This window comes from Aspergillus tanneri, assembly GCF_003426965.1.
Source record: "Aspergillus tanneri strain NIH1004 chromosome Unknown AapTan_7_pilon_pilon_pilon, whole genome shotgun sequence".
NCBI lineage: Eukaryota > Fungi > Ascomycota > Eurotiomycetes > Eurotiales > Aspergillaceae > Aspergillus > Aspergillus tanneri.
This window is the reverse complement of record NW_022984634.1, coordinates 3,492,014-3,503,756: the sequence shown is the minus strand read 5'-3', so window position 1 is coordinate 3,503,756 and position 11,743 is coordinate 3,492,014. Positions and strand designations below refer to the sequence as shown.

General features: G+C 44.8%; 4 protein-coding genes across 4 annotated transcripts; 2 read left to right on the top strand and 2 right to left on the bottom strand.

The window, feature by feature from the left end:
• Window positions 1-1,771: 1,771 nt before the first annotated feature.
• On the bottom strand, window positions 1,772-2,113 carry ATNIH1004_007768 (uncharacterized protein; the record flags this gene model as incomplete). Its single annotated transcript, XM_033572387.1, has 1 exon — window positions 1,772-2,113. The coding sequence occupies one exon, from the start codon at window positions 2,111-2,113 to the stop codon at window positions 1,772-1,774; it is 342 nt and encodes a 113-aa protein (XP_033425702.1).
• Window positions 2,114-3,564: 1,451 nt separating this feature from the next.
• Window positions 3,565-4,706, bottom strand: ATNIH1004_007767 (putative 3-hydroxyacyl-CoA dehydrogenase; the record flags this gene model as incomplete). The annotated part of the gene is made up of 2 exons (XM_033572386.1): window positions 3,565-4,592; window positions 4,673-4,706. The coding sequence occupies 2 exons, from the start codon at window positions 4,704-4,706 to the stop codon at window positions 3,565-3,567; spliced, it is 1,062 nt and encodes a 353-aa protein (XP_033425701.1).
• Window positions 4,707-6,912: 2,206 nt separating this feature from the next.
• On the top strand, window positions 6,913-8,761 carry ATNIH1004_007766 (uncharacterized protein; the record flags this gene model as incomplete). The annotated part of the gene is made up of 8 exons (XM_033572385.1): window positions 6,913-6,931; window positions 7,154-7,197; window positions 7,246-7,436; window positions 7,498-7,664; window positions 7,732-7,948; window positions 8,028-8,114; window positions 8,172-8,253; window positions 8,309-8,761. The coding sequence occupies 8 exons, from the start codon at window positions 6,913-6,915 to the stop codon at window positions 8,759-8,761; spliced, it is 1,260 nt and encodes a 419-aa protein (XP_033425700.1).
• A 917-nt stretch (window positions 8,762-9,678) lies between these two features.
• Window positions 9,679-11,279, top strand: ATNIH1004_007765 (uncharacterized protein; the record flags this gene model as incomplete). The annotated part of the gene is made up of 2 exons (XM_033572384.1): window positions 9,679-9,942; window positions 9,993-11,279. 2 exons carry the CDS (start codon window positions 9,679-9,681, stop codon window positions 11,277-11,279), a joined length of 1,551 nt encoding a protein of 516 aa, XP_033425699.1.
• Window positions 11,280-11,743: the final 464 nt, after the last annotated feature.

Here is an 11,743-nt window from a genome sequence, read left to right as displayed (position 1 = left end):
TCTAAAGAAGGTGGTTGCTAATATCTATAATTAAAATACTAAGAAGCTGGGTGCAACTTTTTATAAGCTTGCTATTTAAAATACTTTGCTTAAACTACACTGTGAAAGCTTAGAGACAGCTCTTACTAATAAGAAAAAGAGAATGCAGTGTTAGAAGCTATTACAGTTCTAATTACAAGCACCTGAACATGGTGGTGCAATCTTTTATTTACCTAAGAAAATCCAGCAAGCTCTCCAGCTTTATAACAAGGAGGAGGAAGCTATACAGCTTGTTAAGGCTTTTAAAAAGGAGAGAAAGATCCACTGTTAATAAAAAAAGGAAAATAAGCAGCACTTACTTGAAGAAAGGAAAAAAACTAAGGCTGCTAAGAAGGAATTAAAACTGCTAGAGGCAGAGCAGAAAAAGCAACAGAAAGAGGAGGATTGTATAGCTAAAAAGGCAGCTAAACAACTCTAAAAAGACATCTAAGATACTAAAACTACTAAGAAAAAGGCCTCCAAGTCCTCTACAACTTAAAATACTACAGTTGGTGGCCCTCCAGCTCCTAAAGTTGCTAAGGGGGTCCCAACTACATCTATACGCTCAGGCAGGTAAATCCACCTCCCACAAAGGTTTCGGGAGCCCTAAAAAGGGTGGATATCTTTATTTGTATCTACACTATACTCTACCAGACACTCGTTAGATAATTTTATTTATGTGTGGCTGAATTGCTTCATTTGTTGCCTCTTCTAGTACTACGAAATCGATCGCCGTAGCCTGTGTTGACGGCCATTCAGTCTAGATTTATCCTGTATTTAGGATATGATTAGATGGCGATGGTATACACTGGATGTATGCAGAGTGGTCAAGGTCTTACAGATGAGGAGCATTCGGAGTCCTGTCATAGGGATAACAGGTCGCTTTTCCAGGGAAATAAAACTTTCTAGTATCAATACCGCCGAAAGTAACTGATCCTGAGCGTAGTTAGTAGATGCTTGTGGCTTGTCTCGAAGTCCTTTATCTTATAGTGGTTGCTCCCAATACCCTGCATATCAAGACCAAAAGTCCAACTCTTTAGCAGCTCTCAGCAAAGAGATAGAACGAGAGGAGGGGTCTTGGTCGGATTGGGTTTTTCTTGTCTTCTTTCCCCCTATTCCAGGAGCTATATAGATCTATTTATTGGAAGACATGATTTATACCAGTCAAGGTGAGGCATGGTCTATATTGTAGAAATCTCTTTACTCCCACTACAGATATACAGCTCTCAGGCCGCAACTATCCAACATATAATTCAACTTGAAAGTATCCTAACTCCCGGGAACAGTAGGTAGCATGAAATCGAGCACCTTGGAGCATGGTGGGAGTTAATGTTTTGCTCCATACTTCTCAGTAATATCAGTGACCGACTAAGAACTATTAGAGCAACAAGTTAATATGGGCTAATATAGATTGGCAGATGTCCTAGGTAAAATATCAGGGAGATCGAGATAAGTATGTAGCAGCTGATTCAACATTCCAATACGCCGGGTTTCACTGGGAACTTCGAGTTGGAGAGTTCTTTACAAGCGGCCCCCTGCATTGCAGACTTCCGATACAGCAATGTCATTGATTAGCAAACTTCTAGGCCAGTTCAAGGCCTGCAATGAAAATAAAAACAAAGAAGCAAACAAAAGGAGTCTCAAGAATGGAAGAAAGCAAGAGACAAGGGAAAACCCCCCACTGAAACCGAAAAAATCTTATCCGCAAAGTGGACCTCGGCGTTCTATGAGAACAGATGTAAGAAGATTCACTTTATCCTCGGTGCTCCAAGTAGGACCAAAATTCCAATCCCATGAGAGAGAATTTATAGCCAGCTTGTTTTCTAACATCCGCCGCCTCTTGATACGTGGGCCCTCCAGATCTGAAAAAGAGAACCCCGTAATTATTCCTCTGCGCTGCGGTTACTAGATAACTGGACACCCTCCCTTCAGCGACCTTCATAAACCCTTCCTCCCGCTTCAGTTTATACTGGATCTCCACTGCTTTCTCGTCATCTCTAAAGTAGAGACATCGTAGAATCTGTAGCTTCCGAATCTGTAGCTTTCGAGCAACTTCTACCGGTAGTTTTGCGATTCGAGGACTGCCCAGAATCATAGTTGCTCGCCGAATCGCCGAATTGCAGCAACAAGATTGTTAAGTGCAGCAGGAAATATAAGACCCCTTTATCCAGGCTTGGCAGTATGCTTTGCTGATGCATCTTATACTGTAATGCATCGGAAACACCGTGTGGTGTTCCTTGCCTGTTCCTTATGGTGTCGTCTCACAAGGTCCTTCAACTTAAAGTCAATGAAAAAGTTAAGATCGTCAGGCTAAAAAGTAAACTAAATATCTGTGGTGTCATCGTAATCGTCATGACACTTTGAGCAGAGACTGCACAGAAAGAGGGGTGATTCGACGACCATAGTAACCTGATTCTACGTCCCGTGGACCTCTCGGTGAGAATTGCTTGTTAGTGGGGATTCTCTTTCCGGGGGCGCTGTTGTGGTGGGGATGGACAGCAGACAAGCATGAATTCTGGCTTGTACCAGTAAGTTCTATCGATCTATTAATATACCCACCCATTAGCCATCAACTAACGTTGATTGGCAACTTTTTGTATGGCTTCACTGGAATGATGCTCTCCAATGTGACCATGACTATGCTCACTGAATTTACACCATACAACTCAGCTGTTGGCGTTGCTATCAATAACCTCGTGCGCATAACCTGTCGTGCGTCAGTGCGGTGTTTGAACCGCTCTTGTTCGATGCTGTCGACACCGGATGGTCATTTACTGCAGCCTGCCTCCTCTGTCTATTTAGTGAGATATCTGTGATTCTTCTACGGAATAAGCGACATGACTAGAGTACAAAAATCGAGGCGGATATGTGTGCGTAGGAAAGTGAATGAGGTGATTCTATAGATCCTTGTGGGATGTGATCCATTGTCATTTCAATCAGGGATAGCCTTTCTCTAGGACTGCATCTTGTATCTTTCTGGACTGCTCCACCCTTCATGACGTCCAAAGGTATATGCATAATGGTTATGACCAGGTGCAAATTTCAATATTTTTTCTTCTGGTGTGCCTCTATTCAATTGGCAGCTCATGGTTCCAAGCGAGAAAATACAATCATTACAACGAACAAGCTCTTGATGTGGTGCCATGCCCACTTGCGCTAAATATGCCGTTCGTGACCTCTAGTTAGGCTGTTCAGCTACTGTCTTTACAAAAAACCGTGCCTCCTGTATCGCCCCTGATGCCGCATACCAAAATACAGCGTAACAAAGCCATCACAGGCCTTAAAGTGAAGCTCGAAGTTCACCTACAGAAAATGATAATCTATAAATAGGCATACAAACATATTTATAGTTGTGTCAGCCTGCAGATCATCGAAGGCGAGAGATCAGAAACAATGAACTAACCAATTGCGCCAGAATATTTTATTCCGTTCTGTACCATCTAATAGCTAGCAGGGATAGAACACATATTATTATGCCTATTATTTGTGATAAGACACGTGGACAGGGAAATCTCTCAAGCTTCAAGAAGCATTATAATTATTCTATCATGCATAAATGTACCTTACTCCCGTAAATCTACGGCTCGGGTCGATATGGATGCTCTCTTTGTGGCCAGTGTTAAGATCGCATCGATACAGGGTACCACCAAGGTCTGTGACATATGCGCACCTGTTTGTGGGATCTAAGTCCAGGCCAATTGCCTCATTAAAGTCTTGAGCCAGAATCTCGTATCCCATGGATGTATCGACAGGCACGAACATACCAGCTTCATCCAGGAGAGCTTTATTTAATGTATTACCAAAGGGCTGCTCTCCTCGATCTGTCCAATAAAGAGTATGGGATGATTCATCCACCTTGAGATCTATAGGTTCTGGAAGACCACTCAGGATGCACTGAACGTCTTTGCGAGACTCCACGATCGGACTGGTAGGACTGTCGAGGTTGGCGGAGAAGATACGCCCGCTTCCACCCTTTGATGGGCCTTTTTGCGTCCAGAAGATTTTGCCCAGTCTTGGAGCTACCGCGACGCCAACACACCAATTCCTGCCATTTGACGCATCCTGACTGTTATACTCATCCGCGGTCTGTATAAGCCTTTCGAGGCATGAGCCGTCAAACTTGCACCGCCAGACACCAAGGCCTTCACGATCGCAGAAATACAATTGCTCCGTAGAAGGGACGATCGCAAGCTGTTTTGGGGTGTTGACTGCTCCTGGAGCGATAACAGTTCGAATGTTGCCGCCATCCAAGTCGGCTGAGAGAATGGTGCCATCTCTTTTACCCGGGGTTCCCATACACGTCCAGAACATGCGGTTGCTGGAAGGATCAATATCCAGGCCGTCGGGCAATATCAAATTTCGGACAAGGACACGTTGAAGCTGTCCGCTGATACTCAGCTCTAATATTTCCCCAGGCCTCCTGGGAGGCTTTGAAGCTGCAGGCCCCACATCCAGGACGAGGATTTTATGTTTACCAATCGGCACAAATTCATCACTTTGACTGCTGGTACACGGATGTGCAATGTTTGGCATATCTGAGGGAACCTTGGTCACCACATCAAGGGAGAATTGCCCTGGGATAATGTAAGTGGACATGACTCTTCCAAAACCAGGCTCACATCTTAGATTGTACTCTTTCCAAGGAAATACTTACTAGCCAGGAGTGCACTAGGCTGGGTGCTTTCCATACTGGTTCAAAATAAAAGGATTTCTGTCACTATGAGCAATTTGACTTCGATAAAAATCGTTCGCTCTGTAGGGTTATTTATGGGAAGTCATACGCCGGTTGCATTTTACAAAGATGGCTGGCTGTAAACACGAACACCCTACAAAATGTTGCCTGGCATCCAGAACAAGCCTTAGTAGATTTGGGTTGATCTCTAAGCTTATCTAATGATCAATAATGCTGAGCGCTCCCGAAGTTTAACTGGAGTTTAAGATCCTTGACGGGTAGCATATGGCGGACGACAGCACTGAACGTAAAGTTCGGATCTGGCGGATCCTGAAATGGGCCATAAGAACCTTAGGAACCAGAGAATCCTTAATAGTTAAGTTAATGTTTTTAGTCAGTCTCATTCCTCCCACGACCCACTGTCATTTCTGGAGAAATAAAGTTTGCAGACGGACCTATCGGGAAAGCCTTGTAGTTAACGATAGCCATGTTGCCTGTCTCAATTTTGCGTCATGGCCCTTCAAAGCAATTTGAAGGTGATCTGCTGAGTCAAAACTTACAGGACAGAAATTCTGCTGGTGGGCCATCCTCAAGGGCAAGCGACAGATGCTTCAATATTCTTACCGTCCTGAAGAAAGATGTTTTTGGCAAAGCTCGACCAACAGTGAGTAATTGAAGATTCTCAGCAATATTCAGTCTGTAGAGAATGTGAGCTATTGTTCTACTGGAGTACTGATTCCAGACCTTACGTACCAGGAAAGCCTCCTTGCATGCAATCCATTCAAATTTAAAAATAAATACGCAACAGAACCACTGATATGTACATGCTATGAGAAGAATTCGTCGGACAAAGTAGCATCCGCTCGTCCTTACGCAAGTAGGTACTGTTGGAACTGGCCATTTCGTGGTTTCTAGAATGGTGTATTGGGCCCCCTGGGACTCATGCGCGGCACAGGGGGCGCCATGTACTCGGCTGACGTCCCTGTTCTTCCGGCTCATCCACCACATAAAAGAAGGTTCTATTGCGCCTGCTAAAAGTCCTCCCCCGGGACTATCAGAAATATCTGTCATAGTCGCGCCTGGCTGATTGGCCTCTTTTTGGAAGTTTTCAGCATCTTTGGCGATATATGCTCCACCAAAGAAGCTCAATCTCTTCGACGACAGATATAGGGCTTCTTGTCGTATCCGCGATAATAGATAATGTCACCTTTGTTCACAGCCTTAACAAACCGATATCCTTCGCAAATTCTCTAAATTTCTAGAGATCTAGGTGCTCAAAGTATACGTGGCTCAAGCAGCTGATATTGCTGCTATCTTATCCACCTAGACTTTTGGCGGGGGCAAAAAGCGATGATACTGAAATTAGTTTTATTTGGTCGGCCAATGAGCAGCATGCGTGGCACGGCAGGATCTCCAACATTTCACTGACAATTTGCTGACACAACATTAACTAAGAAACTATGTTCCAAGAAACTGGCTACGATTCTGGTTCCAACCTTATTATTACGAAGATGTTGCTAAGAAATTGTCAGACTGCAAGTGGATCCCGGCATACGTGATACGACCAAGATTGAACTTACGCCAATAGCTATTTTGAGATCCCCCCCCCCAGTATCTTCTTAGCAGCACCAACTGCAGGTGTTGGGGAAACGGAAACAATGTTTAGTTCATGTAACAGAATCTGCTTTAGTTATTAAGCGCCTTGATGTATCGACTTCAATTGATTGGATTTAATTTTATTCCGAACCCCGATTAAGCTAGTCCAGCACGCTCTATTCGCTTCCAGAACTTTACTGGGTTGAGTAAGTTGAGGGATTTTTCAGAACTGACAGTTAAGACAGTTTTTGCTCTCATGTTTCACTGCAAAAGTTAGGTGTATTAAGCTTTTATGAAAAATGATACTAATTTGAAACTTGACCAGCGTCTGTTTGAGTTTGGTTGGGTTGCGCACACTGGACCAGAGTTTCTCATGATGCACTAACTACAAACACGGGCCCAGACGACTTATATGGGAAGTGATGGCTAGATGAAACATCAGACTTTGCTGGGAGAACTGCAAATGCGGAATATTGTACTGTGTAGTAGCGTACTTCACTGCCTCTATAAATGTGAGTAATAATACATGTTATTTGTGCACCTGCGTGTGCCGTTTAATATTGATTTACATTTTTTTTCCATGCTTCCCTACCTCGCGATCTTGGGATAACCAGACAAAGACTAGAATGGCTACAAAAGCTCACAGTAAGGCTAGTAACCTGCACCGACCCTTGGTCCTAGTGCACGTACGAAGTTGACAAGTAGTTCTCTCATAGAATGGGCACACCCATTTGCTAAATGTGTTGATTGTTGGCTGTGGTTTGGGTACGATATGTGCAACGTATTCTTGATCGAATCTAGCATATAGAATAAAATCTGATAAACCTGGAGGAGGACTCTCGTGCGCAATCTCCTGTCTGAGAGCAGGTCTTGCTGTGAGGATTCTTGAGAAAGCGCAAGAGTTAGGTGAGGTACGTATACATTTTATGCAATTGAGATTTCATCTGACACCCTTTTAGATAGGGGCGGGTATCCAGTTGCCTCCGAATGCAATGCGCGTCATGGACCACTATGGCCTGATTTCGGATCTGGCCGATGGCGGTGCGACCAAAGTCGCTACTCGTAGTCTGCTAAGGTATTCTGGTGGAAATCCGATCCTCATCCACCCTGGCGATGCCTGGTACAACAAGCATTTCGGGCAGAGCTGGTGGTATGTTCACTTCACTCCAACAAATGGATCGCCGTAAGCGCGGACACTAACCAAAAGGCAGCGTAATGCATAGGGCTGATTACCATAATGTCCTGTTAAAGGAAGCAAAGAGACTGGGAGCTGTGGTTCAACTAAACTCAGAGGTTGTCGCTGTTGATATTGCGAACAGTTCTGTTCTTCTTGCTTCTCAAGAAAGAGTTTACGCCGATATAATAATTGGTGCAGACGGTAAGTTCTTATTTATTTTGCCGCGTCTGTACTGGACGCTTACAACAGGATTCGATAATGAGCCCAGGTTTACGGTCTGTGGTCCGTGATGAGCTACTCGGATATCATGCAGAAATTATTGAGTCTGGAGACCTAGCGTACCGAGCAACCATTCCAAAGGAACGAGTTAAACATCTCCAAGACCCTGTCCTTGAGGAACTCTCCGTTCGTGTTTGGCTTGGCCCCCGCCAACACGCAGTTTTATATCCCCTACGAAACGGAGCCACGTTCAATTTGGTCCTTATGTATGCTGCAAAATCCAAAACCCTTACAAATCTACAGCCAGTCCCATTCTGTACAGAAAACTAATGATTGACCTGAAAGTTGCTCTGATGATTTGCCCCTTGGTGTCACCAGCGCTGCGGGAAATGTCCACGAGATGCGAGAATTATTCAAAGACTGGGATTCCAGGTTTGACTCGACTAAAACTTGTCTGAATCGTGTGGCTCTGACTTATAGAAACCTCAGGCTCACTGCACTTATAGCGCAGGTCGATGATGCGTTGAAATGGAAGATCTGCTATATAAAGGAGTTGGAAAATTGGTGCCAGGTAAAATAGCGGAACCTTTTGAACAACTGTTCTTTCTGATAACAAAGACATGCAGGGGTCGATAGCCCTTCTTGGCGATGCATGTCATCCAACCCTCCCATATCAAGCGCAAGGGGCTGCGATGGCCGTAGAAGACGGCGCGGTGTTGGGTGTTCTCCTTGGCAAATTCTCCAGGAGTCATCTGAATAAAGAGAACCCAGAGCATCGAGCTGCCAAGATAGCAGAAATCCTCCAGCTTTATGAGTCAATCCGGAAGGATAAAACCACTCTTAACGTCCAAAGAGCGATGAAAACCAGAGAACTGTTCCATCTGGAAGACGGGCCGAAGTGTGACGCCCGGAATGAGACACTTGCCAAAGTCAATTGGGACGACGTCGATGGCAGTAAGGAACATGGATGGGGCAGCATGATGTACTTGAGACAAATTTTGGGAAATAACAGCATTCATGAGGCTGAGAAAGCATTTGAAGAGTGGATAGGAAAGGAGAAGGAAAGCAGATGTTCATAGAGCTCTGAATACACCACTTCGAAAGTGTTACAGAAACCAACTATCTAAGAGCTTCAGCAAGTACTGTACACCAGAATTACCTGTAATGTGCCGAACTGCATTATTTTCCCTGACTATAGTATTTGTTGAAGTTTCTGTCTGACCGATAATAAGACCAACCATGAAAAATTTGACGCGGCTTGTTTAGTTCTGTACCCTATATTTGGTGTTTCTGGGACAAAATCTACAAACTAGAAACAGCCAGTGTTACGTAGCAGCTTGACTATTGGTAGTATGGATGATTTTCACACGTCCTTTCGGCAATTTAGCAGACATAACATGTAGAAATATATTGAATAGTACTGTATATCTCTCATATAATATCCGAGACTGCATCGCTAGCGACACCGTGGAACTTATGCGTTTACTGTATTTAAGAGAGCATTCATGTTTGATTTAGACTATTATTAGTCGCTATTTCCCTAAACCACTGCCAGTCCTCAAGCATTATATGCTCCGTGAAAGTAATCAGGTCCTATCGAAGCCCTCCCTTGTCGGTGCTTCGACTGTTGCCAATGTAGAAGAAGCAATTGACTTTGATTAGTACGGTCGATTGGACACGGACACAATGGAAACCCAAAACGCTAGCAAATCCCTAAAAACCCTTTTTTGTTCTTCCGTGCCATTTAAGCTAATGACAAGGTTCAAGCCATGTCTCATCTTTCAGACGGTACTGAATGTTGGTTCCAAAGATCAAAAGCTGAATTTATTATTTACATGATACTGTTGCCCTTCCAGAACAAAGAACTAAGCTTTTATTAGAGAGCATTATCCGGGGTTTAATTAGAGTCGACATTGAGAATATCCACCCATTTTAATTCTCCTTAGCTACTCTCCCACCAGTCTGATCACTGCTCTGCGTATTTTTGCAAGCTGAGATGGTGATAAATCAGGCTCCAGAGCCAGGGAAAGGTGTGCAGCAGGATACGTGCAAGCATGCCACGTCTGAGATTATCCTTATTCCCCAGCCAACTGAAGATCCATCTGACCCGCTGAATTGGTCCATGTCTAAAAAGATCATCATTCTCGCTCTTGTGTCTATATCAGCATTTATTGGAATAGCCCAGGCTCTGGCTAATCAGTCTGGATTCTTTGCCCAGGCAGAGCTTTACAACAAGAACCCAATCCAAATATCCTATTCGGTAAGTTCCTTGCAGGTTTCAGTGGGGTTTTGTGGCTAATTGACAGGCAGATCTCCGCGGCAATCGCAGGACTTGCTACTGGGCCATTTATCTGGACCTTGCTATCTAAAAGCGTCGGTCGCTCCTCATGTATTTTCTGGGGCTTGCTGGGAACGTTGGGCTGCGGTATTTGGTCCGCTACGATGACAGGAACGAATGACTACATCTCCTTTGTTATTTCTCGGTGGCTTGCGGGAACGTTTGGTTCTGCACCATCAACACTTGGGGCTGGAACAGTGCTTGACATGTTCTTTCTTCACCAGCGTGGAAAGGCGTTTGCGTGCTACACCTTGTGCACGCTCTTTGGGACCCAGATAGGCGCTACGCTGAGTGGATTTATTGTTGAATATGCACCATGGCCTGTTCAGTTCTGGTGGACTGTAGGCTTGGAAGGGCTTATGGCTATTTTGGTCTTTCTTTTCCTTGAAGAGACAGGGTTTTCGCGGGAAGGAAATGCAAGGACGTACGCAGAACCGCCTCACTCCTGGTTAAGGAACCGAGTGGCCACATTCTTCCCTGGAAATCCAGTCTCCCCACAGGAGCGAGCGGGTGGGAAACACAATCTACTGGCTCTGTGTCTCGTGGCCATCTCACCTGTAACTCTCCTCGCAGGGACATTCCTTCTCCTTACCTTTGGCTGGGCAGTGGCAGTGGCCACACTTCTCTCAGTCTTTCTACAAACACCTAAGGAGGAGGGCGGCTATGGTTTCTCCCCACTTCAAGTTTCCTGCTTTACATTCACAAATTGGGTGGCCCTCTTTGCTGCTCAAGTCTATGGTATTCTTCTTAATGACCGCATCCCCATTTGGTTCTGTCGCCGGTTTCGACGGGGGATGTGGGAACCTGAAATCCGTTTATTCCCAGTGCTCCTTGTCCCTATGGTACTCCTACCGGTTAGCCTTGGCCTGTTTGGTGCAGGGCTTCAGTATCATCTGCACTTCATGGTTCTCGCTCTAGCTGTTTTTCTTGGTGGCTTCTGCGAGAATATCCTCATACCCGTAACAATAAATTATGTTGTTGAATGCTTCACTGATTATGCAGAAGAGGTGGCAGCGATACTGAACTTCTTTCGGCTGTCTTTGGGCCTTACGGTACCTTTTTTTATTAAGCACTGGGAGGAGGCAGTTGGGTTGGGGTGGGTGTTTGGTATGATGGCTTTCTTAGCCTTGTTTGCCTTTTCCCTAATGGGACTGCTTGCCTGGAAGGGAGCACTAATTCGCCAATATTCTGTGGCACATTTGAGAAAATCAGAGGACGGAATGCGACTGATTGCGCAGAGAGAAGTCATGGCTATATAACAGATTGGTGAAGCGCGCTGCCACCCGCGGATGGCCAGAGATAATTTGGAATTTGGAAATAGTCGTAAAATATGGTTGTGGAAGTGACAGCAAGAGAGGTCATAAAGTACGGATATAAAATTAAGCACAGATTTATGTTGTGTGACCTACCAGCGCATTTTTTTTTTGATTACGCAAGATATAATACCTGTGGTCCGTATGAGCGTTGGGTCTAGTTTCAGGCCAGTTGTTGTTGGGTCTTGGATGGTGTTGTGGAATTCAGTGGAAGTGATGCGCAAGGAGCCATAAGTCAGCTACAGGCCAGCCCTTTACCTAATAAGGAAGTATATGTCGTCTGTGGAAACACCAGGAATCACAGTATTTCAACGAACTGAGTCTCTTACATTCCTACCGAGCGAAAACCTACGGACGTCAGGACCGTTGCCTTCTCGTTCTAGGAGGAGCGGTGCCGCCCTGAAGCCAGG